Source organism: Protopterus annectens, chromosome 8.part0 (assembly GCF_019279795.1).
Source record: "Protopterus annectens isolate FY-2018-M chromosome 8.part0, PAN1.0, whole genome shotgun sequence".
Taxonomy (NCBI): Eukaryota; Metazoa; Chordata; order Ceratodontiformes; family Protopteridae; genus Protopterus; species Protopterus annectens.
In genome coordinates, this window is record NC_056741.1 from 1,348,865,188 (window position 1) to 1,348,880,379 (window position 15,192).

The 15,192-nt window shown below is 39.0% G+C and overlaps 1 protein-coding gene across 8 annotated transcripts in view; it reads right to left on the reverse strand.

Annotated features, from left to right (window-relative positions):
- The window catches only part of LOC122809420 (hepatocyte cell adhesion molecule-like), a 358,687-nt gene that overhangs the window by 161,191 nt on the left and 182,304 nt on the right, over positions 1-15,192 (reverse strand). For 6 of the 8 annotated variants that reach the window (XM_044080912.1, XM_044080905.1, XM_044080904.1 and 3 more), the window contains 2 exons: positions 13,805-14,071; positions 5,457-5,594 (listed from right to left, as the gene is read on the reverse strand). In XM_044080912.1, coding sequence (XP_043936847.1) covers positions 5,457-5,594; positions 13,805-14,071 — 405 coding nt within the window. The remainder of the gene's footprint in view (positions 1-5,456; positions 5,595-13,804; positions 14,072-15,192) is intronic. The other 2 variants (XM_044080909.1, XM_044080911.1) reach the window with 1 other exon arrangement.

The following is a 15,192-nucleotide window of genomic DNA, read 5'->3' on the forward strand; positions in this document are numbered from 1 at the left end:
TCAGTGACCTTTGCATTAAGGTCATTGAACTGTCTGGCACATTTCACTAGGTTATAGAGAGACCTCACTAAGAAACTTTCTGACACCATCTCAAGGTCCATTTCTGAAGAAGTGCAAGCATCTGTGATTTCTCAGTTTGCTACCCTGCAATGGATTTCCAATTCTTCTATGAAGCTCATTTCAAATGTAGCTGAAGGAACCTTAAGGGCAGCAGGTTCGGGCATTTCCATAAGGAGACACACCTGGATGTGCCTATGAGATTTTGCAAAGCCCTTCAAGTCTTTGATCGTCAATGCTCCTTTTGACAGCATGTCTTTGTTTGGCCCCAAGGAAAAAGTTGCATTATCCAGGTGTGAAAAAGATGGAAAGACCCTGTCTGCCATGGACATACATTTTTCCATCTCTCAAAGATCTTTTTCTGGAAATTAATGAGGTAGTGGAAAAACATGGTTCAAAAAGTCCCAGGGACCTTTCCAGGACACCCGTAGAGGTAGTTCCCCCAGGGCTGGGGGGGGGGGACTCCAATGGTAGATGCCACCCCGAGGCAGAGGCGACACATAAAAGCAAGGGTCCAGAGATTCTTTTTTTGGCAGACTCTTGCAGTGTTCCTGAAAGGAAGCCCGATTGCCCTCCTCTGGAGACAATTGGAAGTTGACTTTCCCTGCACCAGACAGCTTGGCTAGAAATAACAGATACTTGGGTGCAGAGGATCATTTCCAGAGGTTATATAATACCATTTTCCCTTTCTCCACCAACTTCAAGAAAAGTCCCTGATGTTTCAACCAGTCAGGGAACAAGCAACAATTCAGGTACAAAGGCTGCTAGAAAAAGGGTCATCCAAGAGGTCCTGCCAGACCAGATAGGATCCAGTACTTACTCAAGATTCTTTTTAGTACCAAAGAAAACAGGGGACTGGAGATCAGTTTTAGATCTCAGTGTATTGAACAAGTCAGTTAAACACACAAAGCTCCAGATGGTCACAGTTCAGTCCATTCTGCCCTTTCCGAGCAAGGATTACTGGATGTGCTTAATAAATCTTCAGGATGCTTACTATCACATAAAGATGAGTAGACAGTCCAGAATATACTTATGCTTCTGGCTGGGAGCCAGTCATTACCAGTTCCGAGTTCTGCTCTTTGGTCTCACCACAGCCCCCAGGATGTTTATCAATTGCATGGCAGTAGCTGCAGCTCACTTGAGACTGCAGGGATTCCGGGTATTTTCATATCTAGATGACAGGCTCATTTCTGTCCCAACCAGGCATCAAATGTTAAAGGCAAAAAAACAGGTTATCCAGATGTGTTCTCTTCTAGGGATAACCATAAACTGCAAAAAATCTCAGCTAGAGAAAACTCAAGGTTTAGAATTCATAGGAGCACTTCTCAACACAGAATCATCCATAGCATCACTACCTCCATCAAGAGTTCAGATAATAAGATCTCAGTTCAGAAAGATAATTTGCAGTACCAGGATTTCAGCCTGTTTGGTTCTTCAAGGTCTGGGTTCAGTGGCACCGGCAATAACTCTAGTATCATTAGCCAGATTGCATATGAGGATTTTAGAGTGGATGCTATCAACAAAATGGTCGATACTCTACCAACCCATGTCAACTCTAATAAGAATCACCCACATATGCAAAAGAGATCTCAGGTGGTGGGTACAGTCAGATCAGGTTCTACAAGGCCGTCCATTCATTCTCTGTCAGTCCAAGGCCATAGTGACCACAGACGCTTCCCAGTTGGGGTGGGGGGCATTATCTGGGGAAAACAGTCCAAGGCACTTGATCCCCTGAAGAGGCCAACTTGCATATCAAATGTCCTAGAGATGAGAACAGTGCTTTTAGTGTTGCATGCCCTTCAAGATGCTCTCCCCTCAGAGACAATTACAATTCAAAAGGACAATATGCCAGTAGTTTGGTACATCAACAAACAAGTAGGGTCCAGATCTTACCCCTCATGTCGAGAAGTGCTCAGGGTGTGGCATTTGGTGATCTCATCCAACTGCTTTCTTATAGCAACACACATTCAGGGGAAGTCCAATGTGATAGCAGACAATCTGAGCAGGTGCATTCTTCTACCTCAGGAGTGGTCTCTCAGCAAGATTGTGACATACATTATTTTCCACCAGTGGGGACAACCTTGCTGCAATCTTTTTGTGCCTCCTGTAAAAACAAATGCAGCAGCTACTTTGCCCTAATTGGCCCCACAGGAGGAATCACCACGGGATGCTCTACTTCACATTTGGCCCCCTGCCCAGTTTACTTTACATGTATCCAGAAAGTCTGCTAATTCCGAAAATCCTTCAAAAATCTGCCATGTTGAAGAGTAAAGTTATCCTCATTGCATCTTACTGGCCTCTACTGATTTGGTTCCCCTTCCTTTGGCCTCACTTACTTCTCAATCCTTGGATTCTGGATATGACTGCAGACCTTCTGTCTCACCTGGCAGGCATGACCCATCCAGTTACACCATGCCTTAGGCTGAACCCCTGGCTTCTCTAATTCCATGAATAGCCAGGCAACCTATGCTCTCTTCCCCTGTCCGACCCATACTTTTATATTCCCATAAACCTTCTATACATAAACTCTACTCCAGTAAATGTAGGTTTGCTTACTAGGCACATCAAAATAATGTTGATTCTTTCTCAGCTCCTATATGTAACATCCTTGAATTTTAGGCCCTACCTTTTAAAGAAGGAGCTAGTTCCTCAACAGTCAAGGTCCAATTAGCAGTGACATTGAATTTTCACACTGAATTTGAAGGTTTTTCTGTTGCCTCTCATAAGCTCTGCAAAACCTTTTTGTGAAGCACTCTTCTTTTAAGACCTCCTATTAAAGACCCTACTCCACCATGGGATCTAAATCTGGTACTGCAAGCATTTATCCATCCTCCCTTTGAACCAGCATCCAGGTGTGATCTTAAATATCTGTCTTGGAAGACAATATTTCTAGTTGCCATTACCTCTGCCAGATGAATTTCAGAGATTCAAGCCTTCAGTCTTCAAAACCATCATACTTGATCTTTCACAAAGATAGAGTTACATTATAAACGAATGCATCCTCTCTCCCTAAGGTGGTATTAGACTCTAATATCAGTCAGTCCATTAATTTGACAGTATTCTTTCCTAAATTTGGTAACAAGGGCGAATACATGTTACACTTACTGGATGTTCACAGACAATTTAATTTTTACCTACATTGAATGAAAAAAATCAGAAAAACTGAACAATTATTTGTTAATTTTCAGAAATAAAGTTGGGGAAACCGGTTACCAAAGTAACTTTAGTCAGATGGCTGGCTGACTGCATTTCTTTTATTTATAACAAATTGGGCATTGTTTTATCTAAACCATTATGAGCTCATTCAACTAGATCCATGGCATCTTCTTCAGCTTTTCAGACTAGAGTGTCCATGGATGACATATATGCAGCAGCAACTTGGGCTACTCCCCATATTTTTATTATACATTACAAATTGGATTTGGTCTCCAGAGGTAGAGCATCATTTGCTTCAGTTGTTCTCAGGAATATCTTTCCTTGAGTCCACCCAGGATTTTAGGTAGCTGGGGACTGTGTCCCATAAGTTGAGTACAGAATGAAAATTGACAACAGCATCAGACAAAGAAGTTATGTGCTCACCATAATGTTACATCTGTGTTGTCCATTTTCATTCTTCCTCAACTCCCCTCCCTCCAACACCTATCCATAGAAAACAACTGGAAGAGTGAGTGGTTAGGGGACATAACTTCCCTGATATTGAACTCCAGATATAGTCTCATCACTATGTGATGACTAATATTCTTTTCTGCTAAAGTCTGCAAACAAGATCTGAGGTACTTGGGGTTGGTGCATTGTGGATAAGGGAGACGTTCGAGAGTTTTTGGTTGTCATGAGCTTTAGCAACGACTGAGTCGTATCCGAGGGATCGGATCCAAACCCATAAGTTGAAGAAGAATGAAAATGGACAACACTGATGGAACATTATAGTGATGTTATATTATGACACCAACATCATATATAAAGTACCACCAGAAATGCTTAATTTTTGCACAGATGATACAATTACCACTATCAGAGTACTGGACGGTGTTTAAGTCTTTGTTTATTTAGCCTAAGTAAGCATTTACCATTGATCTCAAGGTTTTATTCCTCAAAACAGAGAGCCATATTGGAAGTTGATTAATAACACAAGCAGCATGGCACAGTCATTGGTGAAAGACAAGGGATACTGGGGTGGCATATGGGGAATAGTGATCCAAGACATGCAGGAAGGTCAGTAGTGGAAGTAAGGCATAAGGAGTATACTTAAAAATAGCAGCCCTCCTGCAAAATACAGTTGATTGTGGAATTATGTTTCTATGTGTGTGTTTGTGTGTGTGTGTGTGCATGCACGTGTGTGAGTGTAAGTGTTATCTGTAAACTTGTGTGTTACAGACTGCAGATATCTTATGCAACAGTTTTCTCACATTGATTATTGTTGTACAGAAATAACCAACTCAAATATTGTAATACCTTGAAAAAGAGTTTTTGAAAGGGCACATGTTAGTAAAAATGACATGATGAGATGACATCTGCTGGCAACATGAGTGTGGCATTCATAACAATCTAAAAACTCAGTGTCCTGGGTTACGCATACGATGGTTCATGTTTTTGGAGATGTTCTTCCAGAACATAGCATGGGTTACTCCACTGAGGATTCACACATTACTTAAAGTCTGTGGACTTCTGCACTGATTCCGCAGTGAGGCCTGAGGTACAAAACACACACCTCCTCTAGGGCTGGCTATACAGATATAAAGGCAGAGGTGGAAATTTAGTTGTTTTTCTAAAATTGTACAAATCTTAAAATGAAGCATGTTTTTTTTTCTGGGACAGTGGTGTGTTTTAAGTATGATTTATTCAAGGTAGGCCCCAGCAACTATTGCAACTGTCAAAGGTCATGCAGTGGAGAAATTAGAAACATAAAAAAGTAACTCTGTATGCAACCTAAATGGGACGAATAACATTTGTATAGAAACTGCTCCAAATGTTTAAAGTTGCTCCAGATAGCAAAATAAGTAAATAAAAAAGGTTTGATTTTGAATCTTTAGGGCAATTATGTGTATTCTGGAGATTTAGAAAGTAGATCCATGTTAGTATATTCTAGTCCACAGTGTTTATTGTCCAGATGCATTTTTACCACAACTATCACATGCAAATTACATTTTACTTTTATTGTTTTCACTTGGCTGATGTTTTGCTTTATGCGTTTTACTCTACATCCTTTCTGTCTACAGCCATTTTCTATCCATAAATAATTCTGACAGTGTTTTTTTTTTATTAATACCTGTTTTATGGCATTGCATGGCTTGAACTATAAAGAAAACCCCAGCCATTTTCTTTCTAATAATAGGCATTGCAGACATTATTCCAAAAGTAATATATATATATATATATATATAAATATATATTGTTCTTACCCTGGTAGTGATTTTTGTAACGTCGGGCCATAAGAACTAATACAATGAGACTTATGAGACAAAACACCCCAGCAACACAAGCAACAGTTTCTCCAGTGCTCATGCGAGCAGAAGAAGGGCACACTGGGAAGTCTTCAGCTGCAGGTAATGAAAAGAGAAACATTGATAAAATGTTGGTGATAAAATGCATTATCAAGAAAACATAGTGTTGTATTTCTAAACTGACTTTTAGATGTATATCTGTAAGAACTGCTGTATTATATGCTACCGTACACTTTTCTTTTTATATACTTTGTAATCTCCATACCTTGTACTAGAGGCTATCTGTGAGCTGTAGAGTTAAGTGTGAAGGGTGATACTTTGCCTAACAGAGAACCACTGCTGCAGTGGGGTACATCATTGTTATCCACTAGGCAGGGATGCAGAAGCTGTTCCCTCATCATTTAGCCAACTTTGAAGTGAAAAACAAAAATAGTTTTCTGGCCTAAGTGCTGCAGCTTCAGTAAGTGGACTGCTTATGAAAAGCTACCTGGAATTTCTGTTGATGATGACATACTTTGTGCATTTTATGGCAGTTTATTTTATAATAATAAATGAAGATTAAATGACTATGTACATTAAATTTTAAGGAGAATGGGTGATCTTTAACTATAGATATTTCAGAATTAAGTTTGCAGCTCCCAGATACTTTGATTATCAGGTGCACCACACATTGCCTATTTTAATGATATCCTTCTTTTGCTAAATTATAAAATGCTAGAATTATATCCAATATTTAATGCATCTGCCAATTTGCACAAAGCATTTACACATGTAATTATGCCTGGTCCCATGTGGTCTGCCATCAGTTATTCCTTATATGCATCTCTGGTCATGATTAAAGCTTCAAAAAACAAGCCTCAGACTTGAAAGCTTACTCATTATTTCACCTTTTGAAGAACAGCAACAATGCTAGATTAGCAGAGACAAAAATACCTTGTTTTAGTCTTAGATTTCATTCTATACTGGCAACTTGTTGTTGAGTCTTTCGGCTTTTCCCGGTTAGGGGTCACCACAGCGGAACTCCGGTCCACTAATGATTGGTAGTTGATTTTTATGTGCCGAGTTACCAGCCCTGATGCACAACCTTCAATGAAGGTACACCCATTCACGCATGTCTCCATGCAGAAGACGGTCTAGCTGAGAATCGAACCGGACAGCATCTTACTGTGAGGCGACAACGCCACCGCAGCACCACCACCGCGGACTCATTCTACACTGGCAACTAAATGTTAAATAAATGGCTCACATTTTTCTCAGGTCTGAGAGTTTCCTTTTGTTGAAACTCAGTATGAGTTCAAGGTATTAGTTTGCAAGTGCCTATTCTTCCTTTCGTACTTCCATGACACATACCCTTGTTGTTAGTCTACTGTAAATACTCTAAAATAATAGCATAATAGCTTGCATTTACACAGCACCTATAGTTAACAATTGGGTTAACTTCATAAATTCAGTCCATCAGGTACTCCACCCCATGTTATAATCTGCTAATATGTTACAGTCTATATATATTCAGTAATCAGAACTGCATGTTAACAAATGTTTTGAAATAAAACAGAATAACATATGATGGAAAACATAATGGTAAACATAATTTAGCTGCAAAAATAATTTAATCGCACAGTCCGAATCTTGCATTTTGTTGGGTAACACAGATCTCTTAATAAAAATTGTAGTACAGAATCATAGGATATATAAGGCAAATTTGACTAGAGGCCATGTGTGCCTTGCCAACATCCACCCTCAGGCTCCACTGCCTTTTGCTTGGAGGGTAGTGTATATAAGTAACAGACTGAATTTGTATTATTTATACACATATTAATATTCCAATTAGACAAAGCAAGAACAAGACTTAGAGTGGGTAGAAGGGTGAGAACACAAACGCAAAGAAGATGGTGTGAAATTTTAGGGAAGTGGATTATGATGAGCATGGGAAGAAAGTTATGAATGTAGTAGGGTACTGGTGACAAACTGAATGAGTAAATACCATAAGGGAGTGGGTAAGGGATACAATACTCAGGGCAATGGACAAGGATTTGAGAAAGAAGCAAAAAGAGGAGAAGGTCAGTGTGGAGATACATAAAAGTGAGGGGTACTGTGTAGTGCAAAAGATAGAAGGAAGAGATGAGGATGTTGAGGAGGCACAGCAGCAAGTATCAGGGCAACAAAGGAGGTGAAGGAAGCAAAGGCATAAGATAAATGGGAGTTGCAGGAAGTGGTTACCAGGTGGAACAAATGCTTCTTTCAGAAAAAAATCAACAAGTGCAAAGGAGGGACAGACAATTCTAGGATGAGCAAAAATGGAACACTTGAAAAAAAGTCCAGACCGAATACTTTATATCTGTAAATGGACACTATGTAGTCAGTCTTCAGACCATTATGTGCCAAGCCAGTTGAGCCCATAGTTTAGTTCCCTCCAGTCTGACCTAGGAAGAACTTGTAACTTCCAATCCAGTTATAAAGATTAACTTTAATAGTGTCCAGGTTACTACCTTCTTCTACATGTAGTTTGTTCTAAAGGTACAGAATGCAGTGGGATATGAAAATATCACATTAATGTGTTTTATTTGTTGATGAAAATTTACATCCTAGGACATTAGTATTTGAAGAACCATTTGTTCTGTGGAAGTACAGAAGGTCATTGATGGTAGGGTCCTACATAGATCAATAAGCTAAACACAGTTCTCTCTGGTGGGGCTGATTGGAAACTAAATAAAGGAACAGGGCTGCCAGGCTATCATAATAAATGAGAAAACTGAGGCCTGTGATCTTAGCAATCTCTGAAGTTTCTGAAATTGTGTAATATCCTTTAAAAGGTATGTGAGAAAGACAACATTGTATTTTATAACTGGCCTAATGAGAGAGGAGGATATAAGGGAAGTAAACCTTTGGATCTAGAAGAGATGGCGTTGTAAATAAGTTGGTGAAGATAAAATTATTTTCTAATTGTTGTGGTGACTAGTTACCTACAAAGATATCAGCTCTCTGATGACCATATCTATTTCAAAGGGTATATCACACAATGTGATATGAGGTGGATTTTTTTCCAGACTGAGCTGCACTATATTTGCTTTGTATTTAGTTTGAGACTGTTATTAGTACGCCAAGTACTGGTATAGTCTCATCTTTGCTGTAGTAAGAGCATTTCATTTGGCAGTCAAATTCTAATACCCACTTTGCAGTCATCAGCAAATTTAGATAAATATACACCATGGATGTTAATTTGGAGATCAGAGAAGTAAATACTGAAGAAGAAGGGCCCAACACAGACCACTATGGTACTCCACTGGAAGTGCTTTTACACACACAAAAAGCACTAGAAACCCTTATTACATGGACTGTGGGAGTCAACCAGTTTGATGTTCATCATGCAAGATATGGATTTATATCTAGTTTAATCAGATTGTGAATACTACTTACATGGGGAAATAGTCTTTAGTCACGTCTAGGTATGCTGTATGTACAGCATAACATTATCCACTTTTTCATTGACTTTTATGAAGTAGGCAAAGAGGTTGAAGAGACAGGATCTGATTTTGGCAAAATCAAACTGATTTATGTCCAAAGTTAATAGGTTTTTCAATATCTAAATTTATAGAATTTGAAATTATACTTTCCCCAGCCTTACATATCAGACTAGTAAGACTAATAGGTGTTTTATTACCAGATGTCATTGCATGGCCTTCTTTATGTAATATCATTGCGATTGCTGCTTTCTAGACATCAGGAATGTAACCCGTGGACAGGATCAGGTTAAAAACAGTAGGTAGAGGCTCAGATGGACCATATTTGGCACTAATTATTATGTAAACTGGTATATTATCTGGACCATTGGCATCATGTTTGCTTTTTTAGAGGACCATGAGGACTTGTTCTTTAGTGCCTTTAGGTAGAAGCTAGGACTGGGGGAAGAGTTATAAATGTAGGTGGTGGAAAGTTAGCACTAAACTTGTCACCTAGTGTATTAGATATCTCCAAGGGGTCTTAGCACAGCAAGAGGTTCTCCGGTTCGATTCTCGGCTGGGGTGCTTTCTGTGTGGAGTTTGCATGTTCTCCCTGTGTTCACGTGGGTTTCCTCTGGGTACTCCGGTTTCCTCCCACATTCTAAAGACATGCTTCTGGAGCGTTTCTCCCCGGGCCACCGCTGAAAACAGGATCTGTGGAACTTAGTCGGACTTTCCCGGTCAACAAATGTTAAATAAATAAATAAATAAAATATTGTTGTGGACAAGCCCCAAGCATTGTTTGGTATTAGTTCTTTACTTACTGTCAAGCTCAAAACAAGATTTATAGTTATTTTTTTATCCTCACAGCTGCCATCAGCTTCTTTTCTCATTCCTCTTCCCTTGGCTCAACCTGATCCACATCCAAGGCCAGGGAGGAGATAAGTGGCACTGGTGCAGTGTCATACTGCTGCTGTGGAGTCTGCTGTAACTCCTGCTAGACAAGTAGCAGCCTTGGGAGCTCCTCAATTACTGCCCTTGGGAGGAGTATACATACATACTTCTGGTCATGCCCAATCTTCCGACTAAACAGCATGCTGCTTACGCAAGACAAAGCTCGTCAGAGTCTTAGCTGCTTTATTGCATCAAATCTAGGATGCATCCATTCTCCAAGAAGGGAGCAACCAAACTTTGTCCGCTTACTCCCATCCTAACCATGTGCCCCAACCAGTGCTCATGCTTTAATCGAACACCTGTAGTCTGGAGTGTAGTAAGGGCTTTATCCCTCTGCAAATCAGGTCCCCTAATTAATGGCTAGTTTAGGTAAATGACAATTTTAAGTTCATATTCAGTTTTAAACTTGCTAATGGCATCCTTAGACTCTTTGTTAGCCTGCTTCATTGTTCTCTAGGTAGCTGGAGTGAGACCTGTATTGAGTAACTTCTTACTCTCATTATAGAGTTTATTCATATGAGTATTCCATGGTGACCATTTATAATGTTGAGACCCAGTAGAACAAGTCCCAAAACATGGAGACTGAATAGCTGAAAATATGGACTTGTGTGTGTGTGTGTGTGTGTGTGTGTGTGTGTGTGTGTGTGTGTGTGTGTGTGTGTGTGTGTGTGTGTGTGTGTATATATATATATATATATATATATATATATATATATATATATTAAGTCTGAGATGGCCATTTCCCAGAATATTCCCTTTTCACTGAGGTGTAGGGATCATGGAGTTGGTATATATAACTTTGGGGGGGAGGTTTCCCCCCTGCAAAAAAGAAGTTTAAAGGAGAAGAGTAATGTTTGAGATTCATTCTTTTCCAGTAGTTTCTGTCTTTTTTTTTGCTTGTTAGCATTTGGCATTTTGAGTACAGACATTTAAATAGGGAGCCATATTCCACCATAAGGGCTAGTTCTTGAATTTCAATGTGTATTTGGTGTAAATAGTGACAAAGTGTGAAAAGGAGGCAGAGGCATAGGAGGCCACTTTAGGAATGGACTCTGATAATGAGAGATTATAATTAAATTCCCTTAAATTATCAAGAAATTGTAGTAGGTTAGCCTTAAATAAGTCTCAGAATACTGCAGTATTTGCAGTGGAAGTACCTCCAGTTTTAAAAAGGGTCATGGATGTATGATGTGATTTAAAAAGAAAAGATGAGATGCAGGGAGGAGCGCATGATGGGGCCATATTTATGAGGACAAGAGCAAGGATACTGGTCCTCTAATATGAAGGCTTCCTACTTTTCCAAGGGAGTTTACTCCAGAAACATTCCTTGAAATTTAACACAACCACGAGTCCCATTCATCATCACCATAGAACGTGTCCTGGGTATAACCTCTAAAACTAAGAACACCACTTCCATGGGCTTGGATAATTTACCTGTATGCTTAATTAATAGTGTCAGACATGCCCTGACTGAACCCCCTCCTACACTTGTTTAACTTAAGCCTAGTTACAAAGTATGTCCTTGAAGTTTGGAAAACAGCCCTAGTAGTGCCCCTACACAAAGGGGGCCCTACCGCAGACCATGGGAATTACAGGACCTTCAGCCTAACTAGCCTAATTTATAAGAATATGGACTGTATCATAGTTGACCTCTTAAACTATGATATTAAAAATCTTATACAACTGGACCCACAACAGTTTGGTTTTGTCATGTGTGGATCCTGTCTAATTTCATAAATTTCTTTGAGAGGGTTTCAGAGGCAGTAGACAGTCACCACTGAGTCCACACATCTTAACTGGATCCAGCCAAAGCTAAAAAAATCAAAGGCAGACCCTTATCTATTGCAAAATGACTGAAGGGTAAAACTGTCACAATTGAGGCATCAGGTGCAAGTTCAGAAAATAAGAAGGTAAATAGTGAAGTAGCACAGGCCTCAGTAGTGGGATCTCTCCTTTTTGGTATATCATTTTCTGACGTCCTTACCACAAACCCTGATGTATGGCTGACCAAATGCAGCAATGACTGCAAACTGGAATTCACTGTCCATTCCCATTGATACAGAAGAGCTTCATCAAGTACAAGTGAAGTCATTATCAGCCTTAGCCAGAATAACTGTGATTTCTAGTAGTTCAAAATTAGGGTCACAACAAATCTTTTGAGAGAAAATGGGGTCCCTGAAAAATATTAGGAAGGCATGGTAGATACTAAACCCAGGTATAGAGGATGTACATTCTTTACATTGAAACCATGTCTTAGTGATTACACATATATAGATGTGTTCAAATTGCAGGAGTTCCTCAAGCATGGACATTTTTTGTTAAGAATCCTGGCATAACTGAACACAGATACTTAATGCTCCAGACCAGCACAAATAGAAAGCCTATCATTATCAGTTTTTTTTATTGCTTATATAAAAATAATAATGATTTGGAAGAAAATCTTGTTGAAGATCAATCAGTTTAGTTTTTCCAAATACTGTATAATCATAATATGATAGCTTTACAAATGTGTTTTTTTTGTCATAGATTCATATATTGTTACTAGACTAATGACCCAGGGGGCATTTCTAAGCCTAGCCAAGTTTTCCTGAAAGAATAATGATGTCCAGTATCAAAATATGACATTGAGGGCCAGGCATTTATAAGATACCTATCTCCATAAGGGACATGGGTGCCAGGCCCAGTGTAAATTTCCTAATCCACATTCCACTTCTCTAGGTTGTGCTTAAACAGGGTAATAAACGAACTCAGCTTCACATGAATGGCAAGCCTGTTCCATATGAGGGAGAGTCTCTGGGACACATATCATTCTCTCCAACATGCTCTGTTTAAGTCACAGACTTATATAACCAACTGGCTGACTGATAGAACTGTTTTTCCTGGTTGCTTAATATTGGAGAAACATGTATTAACACTATAGAAGTAAGTCTTTTTATTCTCATTTATAGTGGGTAGGGTGAGAAAAAAGTGAGTGGGGTACTCCCATCCTTAATGTCCCATAATCACAAAGACTGTTCCTTCTCATATGTGAAAAGTAAACAACTGTATGTCTTATTTAACTTTCCTTTAAATAGGGAAGCAAGACAAAATACCACGTCCAGTACTTCATGTCTTAAGAGACTTTCATCAGGGTGTGACGCTATCACATAAGGGAAGAAAAAATTTCAGCACATTCTGTCCCCAGTGCTTATCATCCCTTTTAAATTTGTTCTAAGAATGCTGATCCATTCCCAGCGACAATCATGCAATGTCACGAATAGGAAATTGTGTATCTTCTTTAGGGACTACAACAGCCATATTGTAAGCTTACCTTTTCCATTCATACAAGTCACCTACTGAAGCTCAACTTCTCTATTCATACAAATCACCTGCTGCAGTTCCCCTCATCTCCAGCAGAGGCTGTACTGCAGTGGTAGATAGACATCACTCACCAACCCATTGAGAGAGATGAGACAGCCAGGGTGGCTCCGTTTCTCTGTCCCATAACCATCCCTGTGACATTTCAGCTGTTACATGAACCTAGGTTGTCAGCGTTACTTCCTACCCCATTACCAAGGAACAGTTATTAGTGGCAGTGCACAATGCACAATCAAAACACTCTAAATAAACTACTGGGAAAAAATGAAATGGGCTTCTACTCACATACAGTAATCATAGAACCAAGACAAACCATGCAGCATCAGGTAAATGATGTTTTGCCACAGGAAATAAAGAAAGATGTCCTTCTAATCCTATAATTTTCATACCAGTACTTATGTTCTATTACATCTTTAGCTAGTTTTTGCAAAATTATATATTTTTCTTCCTTATCTTCCACTATCACCATGCATAAATATACATTAACAACTAAAATAATGAAATGTTTTAAGTTTCACAGATAATGGTTAATACAATGATACATTATTGACTTACCTGCAACCTGTTGTTTAGCCTCTGTCCTAGATAGCTGATTGTTTATAGAGCAAATGTAAATACCACAATCCTGTTCTGTTATGTTTGTGATCAGCAGTGTATCACTGTTGTTAGAGAACAGGCGGTATGTGCTTTCAGAAATCAGCTGTCCATCCTTGAACCAGGCATATATAGGGTCTGTGCCCTGCTGAACCCTGCAGCTCATGTTCACTGCATACGGTAGGATATATTTTTTGTAAATTGTAATTTGAGGACCAGACACTGGAACTGTTGAAAAGAAAAAAAATAAGTTATCATTTGAATGCTGTAAAGTGTTATGTATGTAACTGAGAAATGTACAGAAACCATATACAGCATGCATGCTGAACACAGTGTGATGCATTTCTCTGATTCCTATCCTATTCCTACCTGGAAGAAGAAAGATATGCCAGTCCATCATGCTCTAACTGAATGAGTTTAATACCTTTCAGTTGAATATATATGGGGTAAATATGTCTGCGTTAGCAGATAATGTTCAATAGAAAGGTTTAAGGCAATTTAGGAATGGAAAATGGTAAGAAGGCTTATTTGCTGAACTTCAAATTGCATATACAAAGACAAACAAAAAAGAAAAACTTTCAGAAGATGTTCCTAAAATGTAATGTATATAAACTGTAGCACAATCAAAGGTTAAGCACCAAACATTTTGTAATTAGCTTAAAATTAATTGGAAGAATATAGTCTATGATTATGTCAGCAAAGGAAGAGAATGGTCTGAATAATCTTTTAAGTACAAATTCACACCCAACTGCCTTTGAAGAAACAAAAATATATCTGTGTTTAGAAAACATGGGGATGTGGTGATAACATGAAATAGTTTGTATTGTAGGTTTAGGGAATGAGTGCTGTGACAAGTACCAAAGACAGAAGTCACGAACAGGATTCCCAAATGCTGCAGTACAAGCTATTTCATGTATCAGCCGATGCATCCATTCTGTGTGTGTGTGTGTGTGTGTGTGTGTGTGTGTGTGTGTGTGTGTGTGTGCGTGTGCGTGTGTGTGTGTACGTGTGTGTCTGTGTATGTGTGTGTCTGTGTGTGTCTGTGCGTGTGTGTGTGTGTGTGTGTGTGTGCGCACGCGCACATGCATGTCTACGTGTGTCTGTGTGTTTTAGCAATGCTTCTCACTGATGTCAGTAGGCTACAACAATTGCTTAACTTTGTATTGAAAAATGTTTTAGATAGTTGGTGTAGGTTTTTGTGAATGGACTTTCGTTTGTGGTTTTTGTGCTGTAGTTTTTAAGGTATTCTTTTTATCTTTTTTAATGTTCATTTCTGATGTGTTTAGTAGGATAGTGAGTGCTGCATTAGAATTTGTTGATTTTGTTGTTTCATTATGTATTAAGTTAAT